Below are 22,103 nucleotides of genomic sequence, written 5' to 3'. Positions count from 1 at the left end.
AATCCTTCGGCCAGAAGGGGATACATACCATTCATAAGGGCATTTCTTTGTCTGTCTACTTGTTCTGATTTCACTCGGATACCTTCCTCAATTAATAGATTTTCTCGAACTTTATTGGAATTCTCTTTACTCTTCTCCTCCTGTCTACGTGCTTTTTCTGTTCGTCTATGTGATTCTTTACGCCATAACTCAATGGCGTCTTTCTGTGACTGTCTGACTTTCCTTTTCCATAACTCTTCTTCTACTTTCATGATGCACTCTGCATCCCAGGTTCCCGCTGTGGGCCACCTCTGACTTTCTGGTAATCCCTTGGTGTAGTCTACCCATAAATCAAGAAATAATATAGCGTCTAAGCCATGTTTGTGATACATGAAGTACCCTGGAGTGTCCCTAGGAGGAATAGGAACGGCTTCTTCGAGTACCCCTTTTCTTGTAGTGATCTGTCTTAGTTTCGAAAAGAGCGGCATATTGAGAACTGATCTGATACTTGATTTTGAACACACTTAGTACAAAAGCACAATAATGAACAGCCATTCATACCACAATATGCAGGACGTTTAACACATTAAACATTAAACATTTTTTTAACCTTTAAAATAACCAACAATGATGATCGTCTGCATAACTAATCACCAAGCATAATTCTTTGACAATAACTAGATACTTCGGAATACTTGATATACTGCTAAACAGTACATATACACTGCTAAAACAGTGCAGACCGGATTTGTGTACCCAAACCCGTCTTTGACCGGCACAACCTATGTGCACGTCAGAAATGCCTCCCCAGCAATGGTACTCACCGGGTAGCTTCGGAAACGGAAGGCCTCGGAAACTGGACTTGGACTGGACTCGACTCGACTCGTCGGAAACTGGACTCGACTTCGAACTGGTGGGCCTCTGTATACCTCGGATCTTGCTCTCTCAGCTAGGCTCTGGTCGGGATACTTCGCACTTCTCACCGCCTCGTCTGGGTGTTGATCGCAGCCTCAGTCGCCCCCGCTTGACCGGAGGGAGACACAGGAAATCCTGCTGGTACGCGTTATTGTCCGTCCAGCTGTGGCAGGAGACCGGGCCTGCAACTCACCGCTGGCGCGTGAGATGAGAAAGTGTCCCTGTTCGGGCGCCATTCATGTGGTAAATAAAATACATTACCGGGACTTAATTTGATACGGAAACATAATAAATATAGCTCAGTAAAATGAGAGGCAGAATCCGTGGTATCAGAGGTTCGGAATGGGCTTTATTCCAATGAACGATTATAATCGGTTGCTCCAAGTTCCATCACCACGGAGGTTCAGGAAGTGAAGTACATACTTTATTGACAAGAAATGACTTTTATAGTACATACATTACAATGAAGCGAATACAGTAGGCGTAACAATTGATAAGGAAAATGACGATTCATATGCGTAACCGAAAATGGGTGTAATAAGGAGTAAAAAGGAACATAATTGGTTATGATGTCATATATAGGTGGATCTATAAGATAATACTTGGCATAGATGCGCGCGCAGCAGCATGACGTGTGATTGACGTGCAACTAGGGGGTGAAGGGGACTTGACATTTAGCTCTACATGTGGAGACAAAGTCTGGGGGGTCAAGTCAACCTAATCCCAAATCATATCTAACATCCTATGTTTAAAGAACTATGTTATCCACAAAAGAAGGACTCTCGGACAGAATCTATTCTATACTGACTGTGCGTGCGTGTACAAGCGTCTAAGTGTCTACACTAAATGCGAGGGGGTAGGAATATTCCATGGTAACAGGACTATGAATTACTTGCATAAAGACAGAGAAGCCGGGCCCTTTGCTTGGTAGCTGGAAGAATGTTTACTTAAACTACTAGGCAGGAATGCATCGGGCAGGGAACGGAGCAGATAACTCGAAGGTGAAATACAGTTCTTGGCAGAGAATAGGCTGATGTCAGGCTTCGTGAGCTGCGCAGAGAATGAGACAAAGTTCATGGTCACAGATGCAGGCTCAGACTGGAGCTTTTCAGAGGCAGAAGGCAAGAAGAGTTTGATGACAGAATCAGGGCCTACTTGCCTGGACTGTAAAATGGCATAAGTGAACCATATAAAGGCGGTGGCCTTTCGTACTTAGGAATGGAATATCCGGCCCATTCATGGCGGATCAACAGAGGACATGTTAACGGTGGACGCACATGTATTTGCGTCTTCATAACTGGAACTGGAGGGAACATACATGTACTTGTAACATGCACATAGAACCGTTGGGGTCCAAGATAGGGGACATAACTTGACCAGAAAAATCCATATTTCCACATAGGGAGGGAGTCGGCCACATATCCAACAATTTGTGGCATTGCTGGTTTGATGGGAATGATGTAGCATACTAATAAATGTGTTGTTGCGCAGCGCAAATCTATAGGACAACTCATGCGGAGGAAATTCACTAAAAGAATGTTCTGCAGTTATATTATAAGCACGTTTAAGAATAGGGTAATACATGTGCAATAGTATGCTAAAAATAATAATCAGAAGACTTAGAAAAAACAAAATTAATAATGTTACTGTACAGTGACTACGAAGTGATTTACAATACGCATGCTTTTTCAGCTGCTTTCGCTGATTTTTCTCTATTCCGGTCTAGAGGATACATGTCGGAGACAAATTCAACCGATTCATCTTGGAGAGGACTTAAACAATCAAATTATCTGACTTACTAGACCTCAATTTTAGTTTATAAATTTCTGAGTTCGATTGCTCAACCAAGGGGAGCTTTGAGTCTGTCTTTGAGGAAATACAGGGTTGTGTATCTACACTGGGTGGTAGTCCATAAAATTTCTTGATATGACTCGAATGCAACCATCCTTTTCTTCCCTCGATTTTCACGGCTGTCCTTGTGGTGAGTAAAACCAACTTCGGTGACTTCCACCTAGGATCCAGTTGGGTCTTCCGGTCAAAGTTCCTGACCAGCACCAGGTCACCAGGAACCACGTCATGGGGCTTCACCTCAGTATTATCGGGAAAAGCTGCGGATACCTGTGAACGACAAGATTGTAGTGCAGACATCAAGGAAGCCAGGTAATCTGTCAGCATATTACAGTCAACGTCAGTGATTTTACGAGGTATAGGCGTCCCCCACATATTTGGTGGTCTACCGAAGATCACCTCATACGGGGATAGCCCTGTTCGAGAATGTGCTACTATTCTCATGTAAAAGAGCGCAACTGGTAAGGCTACTATCCAATCGACTCCTTTTTCTCTACATATTTTGGACAATCTAATTTTCAAAGTTTGATTATGGCGTTCTACGAGACCTGCTGCCTCGGGATGTCGGACACAGTGAAATTTCCATTGATAGCCTAATAGAAGGGAAACGTGTTTCATTAGTTCGGATGAGAACGGCTGGCCGTTATCTGAGTAGACAACACGTGGTAAACCGTACCGTGGGAAGAATTCTCGAACTAACTGTTTGGCAGTAGTCGGGGCAGTGTAATCTGAGACCGGGTATGCTTCTGTCCAACGGGAAAGAGCACAAACAACTACGAGAACATATTTGAATCCTCGACATCGTTCCATCTGGATATAATCCATCTGGAGGACTTCAAAAGCATGATCGGGAGTTTGAAATCCACCCTGCTCTACGGGGATGCTTTTACCTGGATTAAACTGACAACATATCATACAGGTACGAACCTTTTGTTTAGCTGCGGCTCGCAAGTGTTTGTTGAACCAAATGTGTTGAATACTGTCTAGCATAGCTTTTTCTCCTAGGTGCGCTGGACTATGTATTGTGTTAATGATGACTTGGACCATAGAGTCGGGAAGAAACCATATAGATTTTTCCTTCGTCATCCATCCCTGATCTGTTTGGATCCCTCCTAATTCAGTCCATTTCTTTATTTCTTCTGGTGTAGCATGTGTCTGTATGTCAATTATATCAAGGGCGGGATCCTTAACTGTCATGAAATGTGTTGGCGTCGGAACTATTGTCTTTGTCATGTCAGTTGTGTGAGTCTGATTCTGAGCAGTCTGTTTAGCTGTTCTGTCAGCTAGGTCATTACCCTGAGAAATAATATCGGTAACTTTTGTATGAGCTTTGCATTTCATAATCGATATTGCAGTAGGTAGATGAATCGCATCTAATAGGGTTTGAATGAGGGATCCGTGTTGGATGTGGGCACCGTGAGACGTTAAATAACCTCTCTCTCGCCACAGTACGCCGAAGTCATGGACGACTCCGAATGCATAACGTGAATCTGTGTATATGTTGACTTTTTTATTTTTGGCTTGAATACAGGCTTGTGTCAGAGCGATGAGCTCTGCTGCTTGAGCTGACAAAGTGTTAATACGATTTGTTTCAATGACTTCAGTGTCTGTTGTGACTGCGTAAGCGGCCATTAACTCTCCTGTACTTGCTCTCATACATGACCCATCTACATACAATGTCAAGTCTGGATCTGACAAAGGGATATCTGTCAAGTCTTGTCTGGGTTTCGTCGTGATAGTAATGACTTCGACACAATCATGTGCCAATGGATCTGTTCCGCCCACTGGTAACAGTGTGGCAGGATTTAACGTATTACAACGTCTGATTTCTATATGTGGCTGAAACAATGTTAATTCGTAACCGGTGAGTCTCGCTATAGTCAAGTGTTGTGTTTGTGTGCGGTTCAAGAGAACCTCTACTGCGTGTGGTACTTGTACTGTCAATTGATGTCCTAACACTATGGCATCGCTTTGTCTGATTGCTAAAGCTGTTGCTGCCACTGATTTCAGGCACGCCGGAAGAGCCTGAGCTACTGGATCTAATGTACTAGAGAAATAAGCACATGGTTTGTGTGATCCTGCTTGTTCCTGAGTGAGTACTGACAAAGCAGTACCTTCGCGTTCTGTAACGAAGAGTGTAAACTGTTTACTGTAACATGGTGTTGCTAGGACAGGTGCTTGGCATAAAGCTTTCTTTAAACTTTCAAAGGCGTGTGTATGTTCTTGAGTCCAAGGGAGGACAGTCGATGTGGCTGCCTCCTGTGTTGTCAACTGGATGAGTGGTTTTGCTAGAAATGCATATTGAGGGATCCACTGCCTACAGTATGAAGTGAGGCCTATAAAAGCCCGCACCTCCTTTTGTGTCTTGGGTGGTGGCATGTTAGCGATTAACTGGATGCGGTCGGGTGTAAGCTGCCTTCCCTCCTTGGACAGCGAGTGCCCAAGGTAAACAACTCGCTGGACACAGAATTGCAGCTTAGAAGGGGACACCTTGTGCCCCTTGTCAGCCAGAAATTTCAAAACCGTCAGTGACGCTTTTTCACATTCGGGTTCGCTTCGAGCGGTGATCAGTAGATCATCGACATATTGAAGCAAGGCAGTGTTAACTGGCATGTGGATACTGTCAAGTTCTCGTTTCAGTGCTTGGCTATAGATGCTGGGGCTTTCTGTAAATCCTTGAGGTGCGCGTGTGAATTTAAAACTTCGTCCATTTAAACTAAATCCGAATAAATATTGACTTTCCGGATCAATTGGGACACTAAAGAAAGCATTCTTGAGATCAATTACAGTGAAGAACGTAGCTTCTGAGTCAATAGCTGTTAGTAATGAAGAGATATCTGGGACCACGGGGTATTGTGGCACAATACATTTATTTAATTCGCGCAGATCAATAACTAATCGATATACTGGTGGAGCTTTTGGATCCGTTCTTTTAAGAATCGGAATTATCGGAGAATTACATACGTTGGAGTCAGTTTCGACAACCACTCCTTGTGCAATGAGCTCGTCAATGATTTGCAGTAAAGCCACAACAGCATCGGGGGGTAACTTGTATTGTCGCATTCGTGGTAGTACTATTCCTGTTTTCAGTGTAACTCGATATGGTGTAATGTTCATGCAACCAACATCAGTGGGGCCTTGTGCCCATAAATGTGTAGGTAAATTCTGCAGTCGGTGATCCATGTCTCTGGATACGTAGTGACCTTTAAAGTCACGTAGAAATAGTCGTACTCCTTCCGGAGAACAACAGATTATAGCTCCTAGAGCTTTCAATGTTGTTATGCCTAACAAGTTTTCTGGACATGATTTAGTAAGCAATAAATCTGTAGTACGTGTCAATGGACCAATCGTAAGTGGAAGAGGTGGTGTTACATCATTAATTATAGGTTTTCCTGAGAATCCAAGGGAAATATTCTGTGAGCCTGAGAGGGGTGCCCCTGGAACTTCACTACGTCTTATAGTTGTTCTGCTTGCCCCTGTATCAAGTAAAAACTTTCTGTCTTCCCCTAATAATTTGCTATGTACATAAGGTCCCTCTTGGTCTACAGGAACCTCAATAAGGGGTAAGCCAACTTCCCTCTCTAGGCTATCTCATGAGTATCGCTGATAATCGGGATAATCTGCTTGTGCATACTGATACATCTGTTGTGTCGTTGCTTGTGTTGCAGCAATAGGCTGCGCTGGTGGTGGTGCTATAGTCCGTTGTGGAGCTGCCTGTTGCGGAGCTAGTTGTTGCGGAGCTAACCTAGGTTGTGCATGCTGAGGTATTTGTTGTTGATTCTGATCCTGTCTAGGTGGACGTGGTCTCTCATGCGTTCTACCTGTGGCAATATTATGTTTCAGGACTGGACAATCGTGTATATAATGACCTGGTTGTTTACAATAGTTGCATGTCCCTTTCGCAGGGCCTGCGGAATCACCTTTTTGATGACTATCGGCTGGAACTGACTGTGCAACAAGCATTTTCATTTTTGTATCTTTCATACGTCTTTGTTCGTGTTCTTGTTCTTCTCTAATTCTATTGTGATGATATTGTAACATCTGTAGCATCTGTGATGGGGTATTACCTTGCCAGGTACTTTCGAATTTCAATACTCTATTCTTAACTTGTATCAGAGAATTTTCAACTAATTTTGTCACAAACAGATGTGGGTATGACTCACTACTGGCTTTTATGCCACTATTTATGCCAAAACATTTTTCAAATCGGGAATAGAAATCACTAGTATCTTCGTCTGGCTTTTGTTTACAGGCTGAGATTGCACCCCAGTCTTCCTTTTTCGTAGTTAATAAACGTGGCAGTACCTGTATTAGTAATCCTGCTAGTGCTGTAGTCTTTTCCCCAAGCCCTGCTCCTGCAGCTCGGGCTTTTTCTTCGTTTTCTAATGCTGTCCAATCTATCTTTTGGTCTCCGACCTCCCATTCTTTTTCTTTGAGTTTTTCATAAACACCGGCGGGTAATAGGACTTTTAATATTTTCATAATGTCGGGGTAGGTATACTCTCCCATGAGCAACATGTCTTTTATCTCACGGTGGAAACCTGCTGGGTCCTTGTCATGGCTGGGTACTACTTTCTTCATTTCTAATAATTCTAATTTAGTTATAGGTGTGTACACAAATACGCGTGTAAAATTATCACCGGCACCTCTGATTGGGTGCACTTCGCGTAACGGGTTCTGTCTATCTATGTGATACATTTTTCTTCCCATAATGGTAACTGGAACGTGTTCTGGGCATACGAAATTTAAATATTGGTTTCGGGATTCTAGTATTTCTTTAATCAAATCAGTACCTGACCCTTTCCATATGTTCGTGAGTAGTTCTGTCAATATGTCAGGTAAGGGTCCTGGATCGGAGTGTTGGCTTTTATATAATATAAGGAGATGTTGAATCATGTATATACTAGCTAAACGCTGTTCATATGGATCTAGATTCAGAAACGTGTGTGCAAGTACATCGTCATTGTATTCGCTGGGACTGTCAGCCCATTGTACTGCTGACCTGGCTAATTCTTGTTCGTCCATGGAATCGAGCATGTGGTACCCCCTTCGATCTCGGAGTAATTTATCAGCGGCTTGGAATAAGTGTTCGGGGGATTTTGTATTTAACATAGGGTTTGGAAAATGTCTATTATATTCTGGACGTATTGGACGTACCGGATCATTAAAACCTCTGGTATTATTATGGGGTCTTCCTCTACCTACATAAGCTATCGTTTCTACTTGCTCTGACTCTTGCTCCTCCTTCTCTGTTCAGGTTAGCGGCGTCTACCTCTAATCTTTCTTCGTGTATTCGTTCTACTTCTTTGCGTATCTTTCGGTACATAGCGACTATACATAACTGTTTATCATGTCTCCCTTCTGATATATGCTGACCCCAAGTGACAAGTTTTTGCATTTCTTCCGGATTTACCCCAGGCCGGTCTTGATTTCTGATTACACAGTTTATGAGGAAACGTAACAGTTGTCCCTGTACCTCCGCTTTCTGGTACTCCATGGCTCTGCTAATACTTTCAGGACTTCGCCCTGACTGGACAAAGTGATACATATTTTCTAAATGTGTAGTCCTTCCTGGTAGCTTTGTTAAATATATTGCAGCTCGTCGAATACGTAATGATGACAGCAGCATTTCGTCCCGTTTACCGGGCACAGGATCATATCTACAATCTACTAGAAGTTCCTTAAGCATGTCGGGAGTTGCTAGTTTGGGCGTACGTTGGAGGGCTAGATCTCTAAGAGTCTGTTTATTTCGCGGCGGAGTGGCAAACATGTCTGTCGTACCTCCTGTAGCACCATCTGAGGTGCTAGGCACGAAAGGATTCGTTGGGCGTAGGATAGAGATTGTAGATGCGGGAAAAACTGTAGAAACGGACGGGTTTGTTGGAACTTGTGTAGGAGTTTGTAATTGCGGGGATACAGATGGATGCTCTTGGTGTTGAACACCATCGGCAAGCGGTGTGGGTGGTATGGCATTAGCATACTCGGGAGCAGCGTCATCTAAATAGGAGGAAAGAAAAACGTCCTTTGCTGTTTTGGGATGTGATTTGGGGTGTGCTTTTATCGGAAACAATGGAGGTGGCAAGTCTTTTGGTATTTCCGGAGTAGCCTTAGGTAACCCTTCGGCCAGAAGTGGATACATACCATTCATAAGGGCGTTTCTTTGTCTATCTATTTGTTCTGAGTTTACTCGAGTACCTTCCTCAAGTAATAGATTTTCTCGAGTTTTATTTGAATTCTCTCTACCTTTCTCTTCCTGTCTGTGTGCTTTTTCTGTACGTCTGTATGATTCTTTACGCCATAATTCAATGGCATCTTTCTGTGACTGTCTGGCTTTCTTTTTCCATAGTTCTTCTTCTACTCTCATGATGCAATCTGCATCCCAGGTCCCCGCTGCGGGCCATCTCTGACTCTCTGGTAATTCTTTGGTGTAGTCCACCCATAAATCAAGAAATAATACGGCATCTAGACCATGCTTATGATACATAAAGTATCCTGGAGTATCCCTAGGTGGAATGGGAACAGCTTCTTCGAGTACACCTTTTCTAGTTTTGATCTGTCTTAGTTTCGAAAAGAGCGGCATTTTTAGATCTTGTTTCTAGAACACACTTTATACAAGAAAACACAATAATGAACAGTCATTCACACCACAATATATAGAACGTATTTAAAACATTTAACGCTTAACAGTTTTACGAACAATGATAACTAATAGAAAACCAGTTATTGACATTATACTGACACTAGATAATACTTGTTTATATGCAAGACATACTATATTACTATATATACTGCTAAACAGTACAGCTACACTGCTGAAACAGTGCAGACCGGATTTGTGTACCCAAACCCGTCTTGACCGGCACAGACTATGTGCACGTAAAATGCCTCCCCGGTAATGGTACTCACCGGGTAGCTCGGAACGGAAGGCCTCGGAACAGAACTGAAACTGGACCCGACTGGACTCGACTGGACTCGGAACTTCGGAACCTGGCGGGACTCTGTATACCTCGGATCTTGCTCTCTCAGCTAGGCTCTGGTCGGGATACTTCGCACTTCTCACCGCCTCGTCTGGGTGTTGATCGCAGCCTCAGTCGTCCCCGCTTGGCCGGAGGGAGATACAGGAAATCCTGCAGGTACGCGTTTTTGTCCGTTCAGCTGTGGCAGGAGACCGGGCCTGCAACGCACCGCCGGCGCGTGAGATGAGAAAGTGTCCCTGTTCGGGCGCCAATTTATGTGGTAAATATTTCGTTACCGGTACTATTTTTTATGCGGTAAAGTCTATCAAGAATAACTCAGTAAATATAAGAGTCAGAATCCGTGGTATTAGAGGGTTTAAAATGCTTTATTCCTATAAAAAGGAAGACAATTCGAATTGTGGGCCTTCTGTTCCGTCACCACGAAAGTTCAGGAAGGAAGGGAGCATATATTATTGACAGGCAGTTTTATAGAAAATACATTACAGTGAAACAGATGCAAGAGGCGTAACAGCTGATAAAAGGTGCATACGTAGCTAATAGAGGGCGTAATTCAAGAAACGTCATTAAACATGATGTCACAAGTGGGTGGATCCATAAAAGAATCCTGCAATGTTAGCAGAAATGTTTGGCAAAGATGCGCACGCAGCCGCATGACGTGTGATTGACGTGCAACTAGAGGGTGAAGGGGACTTGACATTTAGCTCTACATGTGGAGACAGAAGTCTGGGGTTATGTCAACCTAATCCCAAATCATATCTAATATCCTATGTTTAAAGAACTGTGTTATCCAAAAGGAGAGGTCTCTTAGGATAGAATCTTATTCTATACTGACTATACTGACTATACTGACTGTTAGTGCGTGTACAAGCGTCTAAGTGTCTACACTAGATGCGAGGGGGTAGGAATATTCCATGGTAACGGGGCTATGAATTACTTGCATGAGGACAGCGAGGCCTGGCCCTTTGCACGGTAGCTGGAGGAATGTTTACCTAAACTGCTAGACAGGAATGCATCGGATGAGGAGCGAAGGAGATAATCTCGAAGGTGAAATACAGTTTTTGGCAGGCGACAGGCTGGATCAGGCACCGTTAGCCGCACAGGGAGTAAGACAAAGTTCATGGTCACAGATGCAGGCTCAGACTGGAGCTTTCAGAGGCAGAAGGCAGGAAAAGGCTTGATGACAGAATTCGGGCCTACTCGCCTGAATCTGTGAAATGTGGAAAGTGAACCACATAAAGTCGGTGGCCTTTCATACTTAGGAATGGAATATCTGACCCATTCATGGCGGATCTGAAAGAGGACATGTTGACGGTGGACGCACATATATTTGCGCCTTCAAAACTGGAGCAGGAGGGAACATACATGTACTTATAGCATGCACATGGAGCCGTTGGGGTCTACGATAGGGGACATAACTGATCACAAAATTCATATTTCCTCAGGTGGCATCCTCTTTTCCTCACTATTCCTTCTGAAGCAAGCCACATGGTTTTCAAAAATGTTTTAAACCTAGCTCTTTGCTGACAAAGATCCAATCCTGACCAAGCAGATCAATTTACTTTCTCTAGAGGCAGAATTCAGATTGAGAGAGGGGAGGGGCAATCAACAGTTTGAGAGTGGAGAGAGGCATTCGAATAGAGCCAATGGAGGGACTTGTCATGGATGCCTGTGGTCGAAAGGTGGTGGAGAAGGAGATCATGGGTAACCGTGTCTATGGCCATGAATGAGTTCCCAGAGAATCCCAGCCTGTCCACAGAAACATCCAGGATGGCCCTCAACCACCCAAGAACATCTCAGTTTAGCCATCAGTAGACAGATAAAATGTACAAACTGATGCATAGAAAAGTCTACTTTGCAGCAGCACAGGTGGAGTTCATTTCAACGTGGGTTGAACTGGAATCCATTTCCTTTTTGGTTGGCCGTGTACGTCCACCCAGATTGGGGATAGATCGACCTTGAGTAATTTGCATTATATAACAATTCTTGACCCTTGTCTGTCCAGGAGTGTCAGATGAGGTTTCCTTGGATGATAGGCTGGGAGTTGCATGGCTGATGAAGTGTGGCCTGCAGGCGCTGATGAAGGAGGCAAAAGAACAGGTAGTCAGAGCTGTAATACACAAGGTTGGACTGGCCAGTAGGGCAATCGGGCAGTGCCCAACGGGCTGATCTGCCAGGAAAGTGTTTGGGCCGTTTTCTTGGCTGTTTGTGGGCCTGTTTTATGGTCTGCTGGGCTGGTTTTTACTATTGATTTCCCTTATATTAAAACAAACATTGCCAGTAGCAAGCTCAAATCCATGCAGTCTTTCATACTTTTCAAAACACTTACACACCGAGTCTTTCCAAGCTCAAAACTAACCCAGTCTGCAAATATGGGCCATTTGTAGGTTTCGCCTGCGCTGTGCTTGAGAAATCTATTGTTTTTAATACAAACTTAAAAGGGACCTACATCCCATCTCCTCTTTCTTGGCTTCTCATTGGTTCCTGTGCGTGTCACCTACCTTTCCTCCATTTCTATTGGCTGTAGCATATTTCCCTGCATTTACCAATGCTGTTCCTCGCCTGCCTCTCTTATCAGTTTCCCGGTACTGAAATACAGTTAACATCCAATTTGGTGGAACTATATTTTCATAAAGTTTGCCTTTTACTCTTGCAGCATATTTACATAACAATTTATCACCAGGAGAGATTACATGATTTGCATAGAATGACAGGATGTTGCGCGGTACTGCCGAGACTAGAAGCGGGATCCCCAGCTCTCAAGTCAGCAGCTCTGGCCGCTGAGCCACATCCTTTCCACTCCCGTGTTATCTGTCAGGGAGCTTTTTCCTTCTGCCGATAAACATTTACCTCTAGTAGGAGAGAACATGGCCTGACTCTGTGATGTCATTTCCCCTCCGGCCCTAGTTAATCATTCATTAGCAGAATAGCAGCACCAGAAACAGCATACAGCAATATTTGTTTGGCAGCCTGCCCGCAGAAACTAGCATTTGGAGCCAGGGCCTGGAGATCGAGCCCTTCGACTGAGGTCCCCCCGGCCATGTCGACCAAGGCCAGTGAATATCTGAGAGATGTGGGCGACTCGGGGTCGGGGCCCCTCTTAACATTATGCAGTGGGGGTGGCGCGCGTGTCCCTTCATTTTCCTAAAAATAAATGAACGTCAGTGCCAGGGCCCAATGATTTAATTTGACAATGACATGATCTCTTTATTATTGTAATAACTGCACTTTCTTCATTGCTTTATTAACCTTTCTGCTTTCTCAAATTTGCTTGAAAGTGCACCATTTTTCCACTCTGTTTTTAAAAAAATTTCTCGGGGGGAGAACCCGCCCGAAACCCCCTTGGGTTGTTCGGGCTCGCTCGCTACGCTCGCTCGCTATGCTGAAGTATGACAAACATTTTACGCCCACCACTTTCAAATGTCACCGTCCGCCACTGGTCCAGTTCAAACCGGCGCTGGGGCACTACAGCCCCAGCTCTGGCGCAAAACTGGACAAAGGAAAGGGGGTGTAACCACTCCCCTTCCTGGTCCCACCCATAGGAGGGACCTTGCAGGTAGCCCAGCCCACTAGCCCAGTATATCAGTAGGTAGCTGAGCCCTGCTAAATTAGATTAACCTGAATCTGCAACTTGAACAGAAACTCTGGACCTTCGACATTCGACCTCAGGAAGAAGACTGAAGAAATCTCCCTTGTGGCCAAGGAGTGACCACCCTGGGCAACCAGGCACCAGCCAGCGAGCGCTTTTTGCTTTGCAACTGATCCTACGAGGGACGACTGCAGAGACTGACCAGCGCTGAGACTTCCAGACACCCCTGACCCAGATCCACATCTACAGCGAAGCTGAGACCCGTGGAGGCGACGAGGGACGTGGGACCGGCGACTTGGGAAAAGTGGCTAGTAACTGACTAGCGCGACTTCTGAGGCTTCCTCGAGGCTGTGCTTGGGGAATTGAGAAGCCCCCATCCCGAGCACCATCTGCAAAGAAGATCAGCTCCCCACACTTCACGTGTTCTGCGTGGGGGCCCTTCTGCACCGGAGTTGCTCGACGTGTTCCGGTTGCTGGCCCGTTGGCTAGTGACCTCTGCGACGACGAACCTTTGATTTCATCTTGCTGGTCTGGCTCCTCCAGACTGGCACCCGCTCCTCTGTGAAAGAGAAGCACCCCAGACCTTCCTGGTCTGCACCAGAAGCAAGTCCTCCATTCTGCGTGGGTTAAGCTTGCCAAGGCTTGTTGGGTCCTGACTCGACATCGACACCGCCGACAGCAAGAGCCTTCGTGGGACAGCTCGCCTCCTGGTCGTCCTCGACCTCTCCTGGTACCCGTGGCTGCTGCAACAAGCTTCACCTCTTCACCTGCTTCTGCACAACATCGCCTGGTTCCTTCCTGGTTCCTTCCTGGCTCCTGGCTGGTGACCTAGACTCTGTCCCTTCTGCTTGCAGGTATCCTTCCTTCTTGATTCCATCCTTGGGATCCACCGGACACTTCACTGACTGCCTGTCAGCAACTTTCCTTCAGGCATCCATAGGAGTCAACGACGAAACCCGACGCAAGTTCACACCTATGCACCCGCAGCCCGTGGGCTAGGTAACTTGAGTACTCCGGTGCTCACAAGGGTATTGACTATCCTAGGGTCTAGTTTCCAAGTCTCGACTTCCTAGCTATTCCAGAAGTGTCCTAAAACTGTTAAATTCTAATAACTACTATTTATATCGACTTTTACGCATTACGCGTGAGTGTTTCCACTCTGCACCTGAATCCCGTGTGCCTCCCACTTCCTAACCTTTGGTAGTATAGTATAGCAGTGACAGTGGTTCTTATACCACTTACTTAGTATATGGTTTGCGTGGCCCCTAGGGCCTAACTGTATTACTTACCTGTGTGACTTAATGTATGCTTAAATAAGACTGTGTTGTACTTACCTCGAATCTTATAAAGAGTGCTGAGGGTTTGACTAGAATAAATACATTCTATTTTTATATACATCTGTCGTGGGGCCCTTTCATTTGGTATTCAAGGGATTACATATGGTATAACAGCTGGCTTCACATGCCATACAGAGTTTAGCCTAAGACTGCTCTTGTCCATGCTACCACTAGGATAGCTGGTCTATAAGGTTGACATTACAACCAATCACCATAAGGGTTGTTTGGACTGATACAGGGTGTACAATAGAACTAGTGACATCATATATCAGGCCAAATTCTCACATTGTGGAATTTATGTAATGCCAAAACATGAACGAGAAGGGGATAAAGTACAACTACACTATTTGGAGTCTAAAATATCATTTGATTAGATACAAAAATCCCACTCTGCCTAAGAAGCGGTGAAGAGCTGTACACACATCTCGAACTTAAATAAGGTGAACCACAAATTGTAAATCAAAATGGATGAGTAATGTTACAATTCTCCAGTAATCAAAGCCATATCAAATGAGACCCATGATTGGATAGATTTTTAAAAAACCCATGTCCTACCATTTGGTGAAAACAGACTGCCACTAAGGCAGGCATAAGAGTGCAAAATGGGTTATGAAAAATCAATGTCCCACCATCTGGCTAAAGACCTAGGATTACACTAACGCAGTAATAAAAGTGGGAAATAAAACGCACAAGCAGAAAAGGCTGGATGACCATGTAATCTATTTTAATTATGGTCATACAAGCACAGCAATCCCGATAATTGAAGGGCCAATAAATGATGAATGTGATTTAGAAAATTAATTGTAAATTATTTGAGAAATCCTACATTAAATGACAACAGCTGATTGAGATAGAACTGGCTAAAATAACATGATATTGTATGCAACAACCAATAATAATCGAAGCCTCCAGATGTGAGGAAATGGAGTTAAATATTGTGGATTAGTGAATCCCTCCGCTCCCTTTTTTCAACTTTTTTTTTTTAAAGTACATATCCCAGAAAACCCCATTATGAGTAGGACTGGTTGCATTGTAATTGGTGAAAGAGATGGACTTATAAACTGTGACTAAGACCTTGATGGTCGGAAAACATCTGTTTTTTGCTGATTATGAATACGTGATTCAGAATCCTGGGGGAATTAATTGTGAAATCCTACATTAAATAAGAGTTGAATATGAGGGAACTGAATAAAATAACAGAATGGATGTAACGCCCTATTACATGTAAGGAAAATGGAGTTAAAGATCTGGGCTTTGATGACCAGGTTCTCTGTTTTTTCCTTTCCATTAAATACACATTTGAGAACTACATATCCCAGAACACCCAATTATGAATAGGTCGGATACATTATAAATAGTGAAAGATGGACTTGCAAAGCAAATCCTTGATGCTTAATACTTGTGCTGATAATGCTGTCTAAAACTGATTAGTTTGAATATTTGGAACGCTGGCTGTCCACTTCCTTGATTTAAAATATTGAGGAAACGGTGTCCAGCCTCCATGCTGGGACCAGCTGTAAGTGTGCCCCAAAATGTGGACAACATTGCTGATTGCGCTCTATGTATGTGTGTATGTATGAAGTTGTAGTTAGGTACACATTTACATAGGAAAAACATTTTATGGTTTTCTAATAACTTTGGCACCATTTGATTAAACTTCTGCTCTTCTTGAAAAGTAATCTCTTAAGTAGGGGCTAAAAAAAGGGAGGTCCAAAACATGTTTGTCCCATTCATTTGTCCATGGGAAAATTGGACACAGCTACAGCCAAAACCGCTGAATAGATTTACATCAAATTTGGCAGAAAGCTAGATCATTGTCCAGAAAGTGTGTTTTCTGGCACTTGGTGAAAATCAATTGAGTGGTTTTTGAGAAATTAAGGCTAAAAACAAAATATAGATATCTATCGTTCAAGATAAGATCTGATAGGCTGCCACCACATCAATAACTATCTGATGGAAGCAATCTTGGGGACTCCGTCCAGAGTCTCAGCAAAAGCATTTTAAAAAGATGAGGAAAGACACCTTTGCCCCTTACCTCTGTTGGGGAGGGGGTGACTGGGGCCAAAAAAAACTATTTTTAAAAATGTTTACTGCAAGTTTTTGTTGTAGTTCCGTGAATCTGCAGTACAATAAAACAAAAAAAGTGCAGACACCATGCTTTAAAGAAAATAACCTCCCAGGGTGGGCCAGGCCCCGGGGGAGTGTGGCACAAATTGGTTATAGGGGAGGAGGGCTCATGGACCCCTCCTCCCAGAGCCTGCAAAGTTCCAGGGGGTTCCATTCCCAGGGGCATAATTCTTGGAAGAGGACATGCGACTCCCATCCCAGAGCCTCGACTAGGCCTCGGACCCCATCCCCCACGGTCAGCTCCAGTAACATGTCCCATGCTTCCACTTGGCGGGAGCTGCATATATGATCCTGCCTGGTGGGAATTGACATTGGTTTCCATGACCATGCTCCTGCAAGCAGGAAATGTGAGATTGCTCATGTCTGATGGGGCAGAGAAAAAAACTTCTCCCATCACTCCCAACGCGAACTCCCTCTGCACCCAGCATAGGTGCATGCAGGGGAGTCAGTGAGTGCAGGGGACCTGAGGCTTCCCCTGTGGCCCTAGTATTGGCTTGGACGGGAGTTTTTTTTTGGGGGGGCGGGGCATGCACCTCCCATCCCCCCCAATAATTTAAAACAAAAAAAGGAAAAATAAAGAATTGCAAGCGCCCAGGATGTGTGCAGTTAAGGGAGCTGGCAGGGCACAAGGGCCCTGGTGCTGGTCCCACAGTCCCCAGCACAAATAAAGATCCAGGTGTCCCAGTTGGAGACTGGAACATTGCTTCTTAAAGGACTGCCCCATAATGGCCTGCGAGGGTTTCTGAAACTTAACAAAAAAAAACAAAAAAAATTAGATTTGTGTTTTTTCTAAATTTTATTTACTGCCACATGCTTTTTAGGGAGTGGCTAGCTGGGTCACCCCAGTAACGTTAAAAAAACAAACAAAAAAAAAAAAACGGACTCTCCTGGGTTATTAACCTCGTGGCCCAAGGACAGTTTAACATATTTTTTAAAGCACTCCTAGCTGGAGATTTATACTCTTCAACAGGAGTGTAGAGCCCATTGTGGTGGGTTCTATGGCTTCACTTTGCAGCTTGAAAAAAAAGTTTAGTCATGTTGGTTTTCATTTTTAATTAAGCTTTAGTAATTATTTTTGTAATTTTTAAAAAACTGCACTGTGACTTATTGAAATTTATCATTGTAATTATTGGTCATTTTTTAACAAAGACGATACATCTGCTTCATATATATGTTACTATCCTGATCACTTCATAAAGCCAATGGGCCCACTTTTTATTAAATTGTGGTGTTCTGTTCCTTTAACAAATTCAGTAGGTCTGTCTAACTTGAAATAACACCTGGGCCCTGTGATCAACCCTTCCTCCCCCATCCCCCCTCGCTTCCCATGGCTCGGGTGTAGGGGGGGGTCGGCAGCAGCGGGGGTTGGGCACAATACTTGGCCTGTGGCCACCCCAAAACCGCGCATTGCCAAAGGCCGAGTGCTCTCAGCCACACAGGGTAGGGTTCCAGCGAGGTTTTGGAAGCACCGCCTTTGCAGCCAGGCCCTGCAGCCAACCCCACATAGTGCACAGCATTACGTATGGTAATAAAATGTTACAAAAAAAGCAACTAGAAATTCACTGGAAAAAAACAAGAAAAAAGATGTTCTACTTAAGTATGGTAACATCTTGCTTTGCATCTAAAAAAACAAAGTGTAGACATTTTCTGGGAAAACAAAACTAAAGGTTCAAGTGACATAGTTTGTTGAAACAGTCCAAACATACTGTTTTAAAGAAACAAACACTGAAATTCAGTTTGAGCCTTAAATTAACCAACTTGCCCACCAGCCATGCAGTGCGAATTACCTCGTTACATCACTCGTGACGTGTTCAATGACGTAATTGATAACCTCACTGCAACATTTGAAATGGCATCCTTCATGACACCCTATGCATGGCAGGATGAGAGTTCTAGTTGGTTGAGATAACGGGTGACTTTCCGTGGTTTTGTTAGTTTAAAATTGTATGTTTTAACTGACCTTTTTACCTAACTATATGTCACTTAAGCCATTTTTTTCTTAGTGGATACAAAAATACACACACAAAGGTTTAAGTGGCATTATTGTTGGTAATTGTGTTAATCACACTTTATAATTCAAAGAAAACTAGAAATTGTCTGGAAAAAAAACAAAGGTTAAACGTATGTTATACATACTAATTAAAGAAGACCACAGAATTTCACCAGTTATCTCCAGAAACTAACTTACGCGCTAAAGTAACTATAATTTGCACCTCGCTATGGTCAGTGTTATTGTAATTTCAGATGTCATTAGTTAAGTTACCGATGCGGCCATTGAACATGCCACAAGTGATGTAATATGCGAGGGTAGAAGCAGTGCATGGGGAGGGCACACATTCTAATTACTTTGAGGCCCCTTTTAGAAAAAGCCCATCCTTGTTGTTTTCCCACACGGTATGTTAATTGTTCCAGAATAGTACAAGATCTGCAATGTACATTATAGAATGGTCTTGAAATGAGTGCCTATTAGTATGTGGATGTTTTCTTGTGTGTAGGGCAATGATGGCTAATTTTAAACATGCTCTTCATTAAATCTAACTCTGCTTGATGGTGCAGGAGGGTAGAAGGGGAGAAACTTGCTGAAAGGAAACCTGTAAGACAGGATCCAGAGGGAGACCTACAAGGACTACCACAGAAGAGCACAATCTGTCTGCATTAGTCTTAATGTAGGTCGACTGTGCCCCTACTTCGGTTAAGACTACATTGCAGGTGCCCAGATTTTGACAGCACGCTCCCTGTTGACGGGCGGCTTTTTGTGTGCATGAGCATCAGGGCCTCTGTAGAAGGGAAGATCCTCCACAAGGTAGAGGTATTGAAGTATGTAACTGCATATCCACCAATGGAAGTGGACCTATATGCATCCCTCAAGTCCTTTTTGAAGTGTTACACTAAATGCGTGCATTCTCCCTGGTGATATAGACTATTCATCTCATTTCTCCACTGGGTCTCTACCTTTTCACTTCATTTAATTGTAACATATCACGCGTATGTGAGACCATGACCCAATGTATAGGGCGTGCATGTGCTCCAATGGAATTGTGCATTTAGTATTACAGAAGCATCCATGGGATTCCTTTTTGCATGTAAGGTCTAGAATTTCTAATCTGGCCATGATGGTCTTTCATCAAATGCCAGCACAAAATATTAGTATGTTTTCTCAGTTTTGTATTTTTTTGTGGCATGGCGCACAAACTGTGTGGTATGCTGGACCACTTTTTTGAGCAGAGCACAATCCAACACGTTTGAAATTCTGCCAGATTTAACTATATCAGCATAATAGAATCTACTTTGTTAAACATACAACCCAATTGTGCCTTCAGAGCAGCCAGGGAGTGTTTATCCAGTGCTGGGTAAGGTTTGCTTGAAATGAGATATTATTGGATTGAATTAAGGAATAATGTGTGTGTTTTTTGTTGGGTTTTTTTTGTTTTTTTCTTTGGGGGGGGGGGGGGGTTGTTTGTTTAATGCCCTTGTTCTTGGTCTTGGTCTTTTGCTGAAGGATTTGTCCATAAATGCGACTTCTGTTTTTCCAATAGTATGTTGGGAATCCAGATCTGCAGATTCTCTTCAGCAGAGCTGGTGTTCGAGAAGAGGATCTGAGGGATCGAAGAACTTCCAAAAGGATTTTTGAGGTTCTTGAAAGAAACGGAGGGATGGAAGCTGTGCGACAGGAGGCCTTGAGCTTGGGTAGGGCTTTCGACAAAAGTATGAGTTTACGATGAGCTACTTGAATCAACTGTTCGTTTCTAATAAATTTAGCTCGTTTATGCCATGTTTTTAATCAACTGTACTGTGTGTGTGTGTGTGTGTGTGTGTGTGTGTGTGTGTGTGTGTGTAGAGGCTCACTGACACAATGTGCAGGTGCATAATGCAGACTGCCTCTGACTGAGGTGGTTGGCCTTGCAGGGAAAGGGATGCAAGACCTGGGGTTCGTTGATGGAGCTCTGTAATGCACATTCGGATGCTTCCATTGGAGTTCTATTCCCTGGAGTAGGAGGCTGCTACATCCCTCTCCAGAACAGACAAAAGCAAGCCTGAGCCTGAAGGGGATTAGCAAAGGGGAGAGGGACCTGTGAAGCGAAATGGACACAGGTCCCAGAAGAAAAATGGTGCAATGCTGCACTTTAAAGCAAACTATTACCTGTAGTAAATACTACTCCCTCCACTATGTAAACCATGTTGGATGTGGATCAGGTGGACAGTACACAATATTCTACATCATATATGTACATGTAATCCCTATACATTCAGGCATATCTGCGACTGAAGTCTGGCTGAAATGGAACACAGGTCCTGGTATTTTGAAATGCTAGCACCCCTAAGGGTGCACTCTGGAAAAGTATCTTAAGGGCACATTGGAGAACATGCTTGACTGCTGGAGTGGGATGTAAATGCATAGGACCTCCTAGTTTGGACATCCGCTGTCCACAAGGGTGGTAGAGTAAATTACCTCCGCTACCCTGGTGACCTATTGCCCACCATATTTGTTGAACTCCGCCAGTCTGGTACAGCTCTGTAGCTTCAACGAGCAGCTGCCATGGCAACTCCTCTGAAGGCGCAGAGTTTGCTGAGAAGCCACCAGGTTTCATGAACCCGCTCAGCAACTTTTATTTGTTTACACAAACTCCCAAAGTAGAAGTTTTTTTAAGTGAAATCAAAATACTAATGACTCTTATAGTTTTCTTCCCGGTTGTGTGTGGGCAGTGGGGGGTGGTCAAGAACAGAAAGTACATCAGTATTCCTTGTGCACACCAGTCAACTCCTTTGACTAGGGAGTGGGGGCCAGGCCTAATGACGGTCCGACTCTATGGGTAGCCTGCAGGGTTCAAAGAAGCATGCCCAAAACAAGAGTCTTTTCTGTGAGTGGGACTCTAGAAACTACCCAGGTGTTTAAAAATCCAGCCATAAACTTCCTCTTTCTTTGCCCCCTTCTCCACGGATATGACTGATAACCCCAGCCGCCCAATCCCATCCAGCTAGGAATCCATACCCTGTGGATCTTCCCATGTATCCCACAGGGAGTTCAAATTCAGGTGGTAAAAAGATAGAAAGACTTAATCTATCAGAAGCTGCGCTGCTGTTGCAATTTACCTGGGTGACCAGACAGGAGGGTCTCTAGATGTAGGCTTAGTTGGAGAGGCAGACCGGTCAATGGCTACTCACGCAGCACTGAGGGGGACTGCGTGCAGTGGGTTGTTCCACTATAGGACCATGTGCCATCCTTTCTCTGGACCCCCTCCAGGGCAGTGGCAGCGAGACCTACACTGAACAACAGCAATATGGCAGCCGGTATGTTATCACCGAGGTCTCCTCTTAAAAGTGCGGAGCCCAGTC

The 22,103-nt window shown here is 44.0% G+C and overlaps 1 protein-coding gene across 1 annotated transcript in view; it reads left to right on the top strand.

Annotated features, from left to right (window-relative positions):
- LOC146797527 (uncharacterized) overlaps positions 1–22,103 on the top strand; it is a 192,741-nt gene that overhangs the window by 75,842 nt on the left and 94,796 nt on the right. Inside the window, exon 4 of the mRNA XM_085627565.1 lies at positions 20,306–20,456. Coding sequence (XP_085483691.1) covers positions 20,306–20,456 — 151 coding nt within the window. The remainder of the gene's footprint in view (positions 1–20,305; positions 20,457–22,103) is intronic.

Source organism: Triturus cristatus, chromosome 9 (assembly GCF_964204655.1).
Source record: "Triturus cristatus chromosome 9, aTriCri1.1, whole genome shotgun sequence".
NCBI classification, from domain to species: Eukaryota; Metazoa; Chordata; class Amphibia; order Caudata; family Salamandridae; genus Triturus; species Triturus cristatus.
This window is presented reverse-complemented; position numbering and strand designations above follow the sequence as displayed.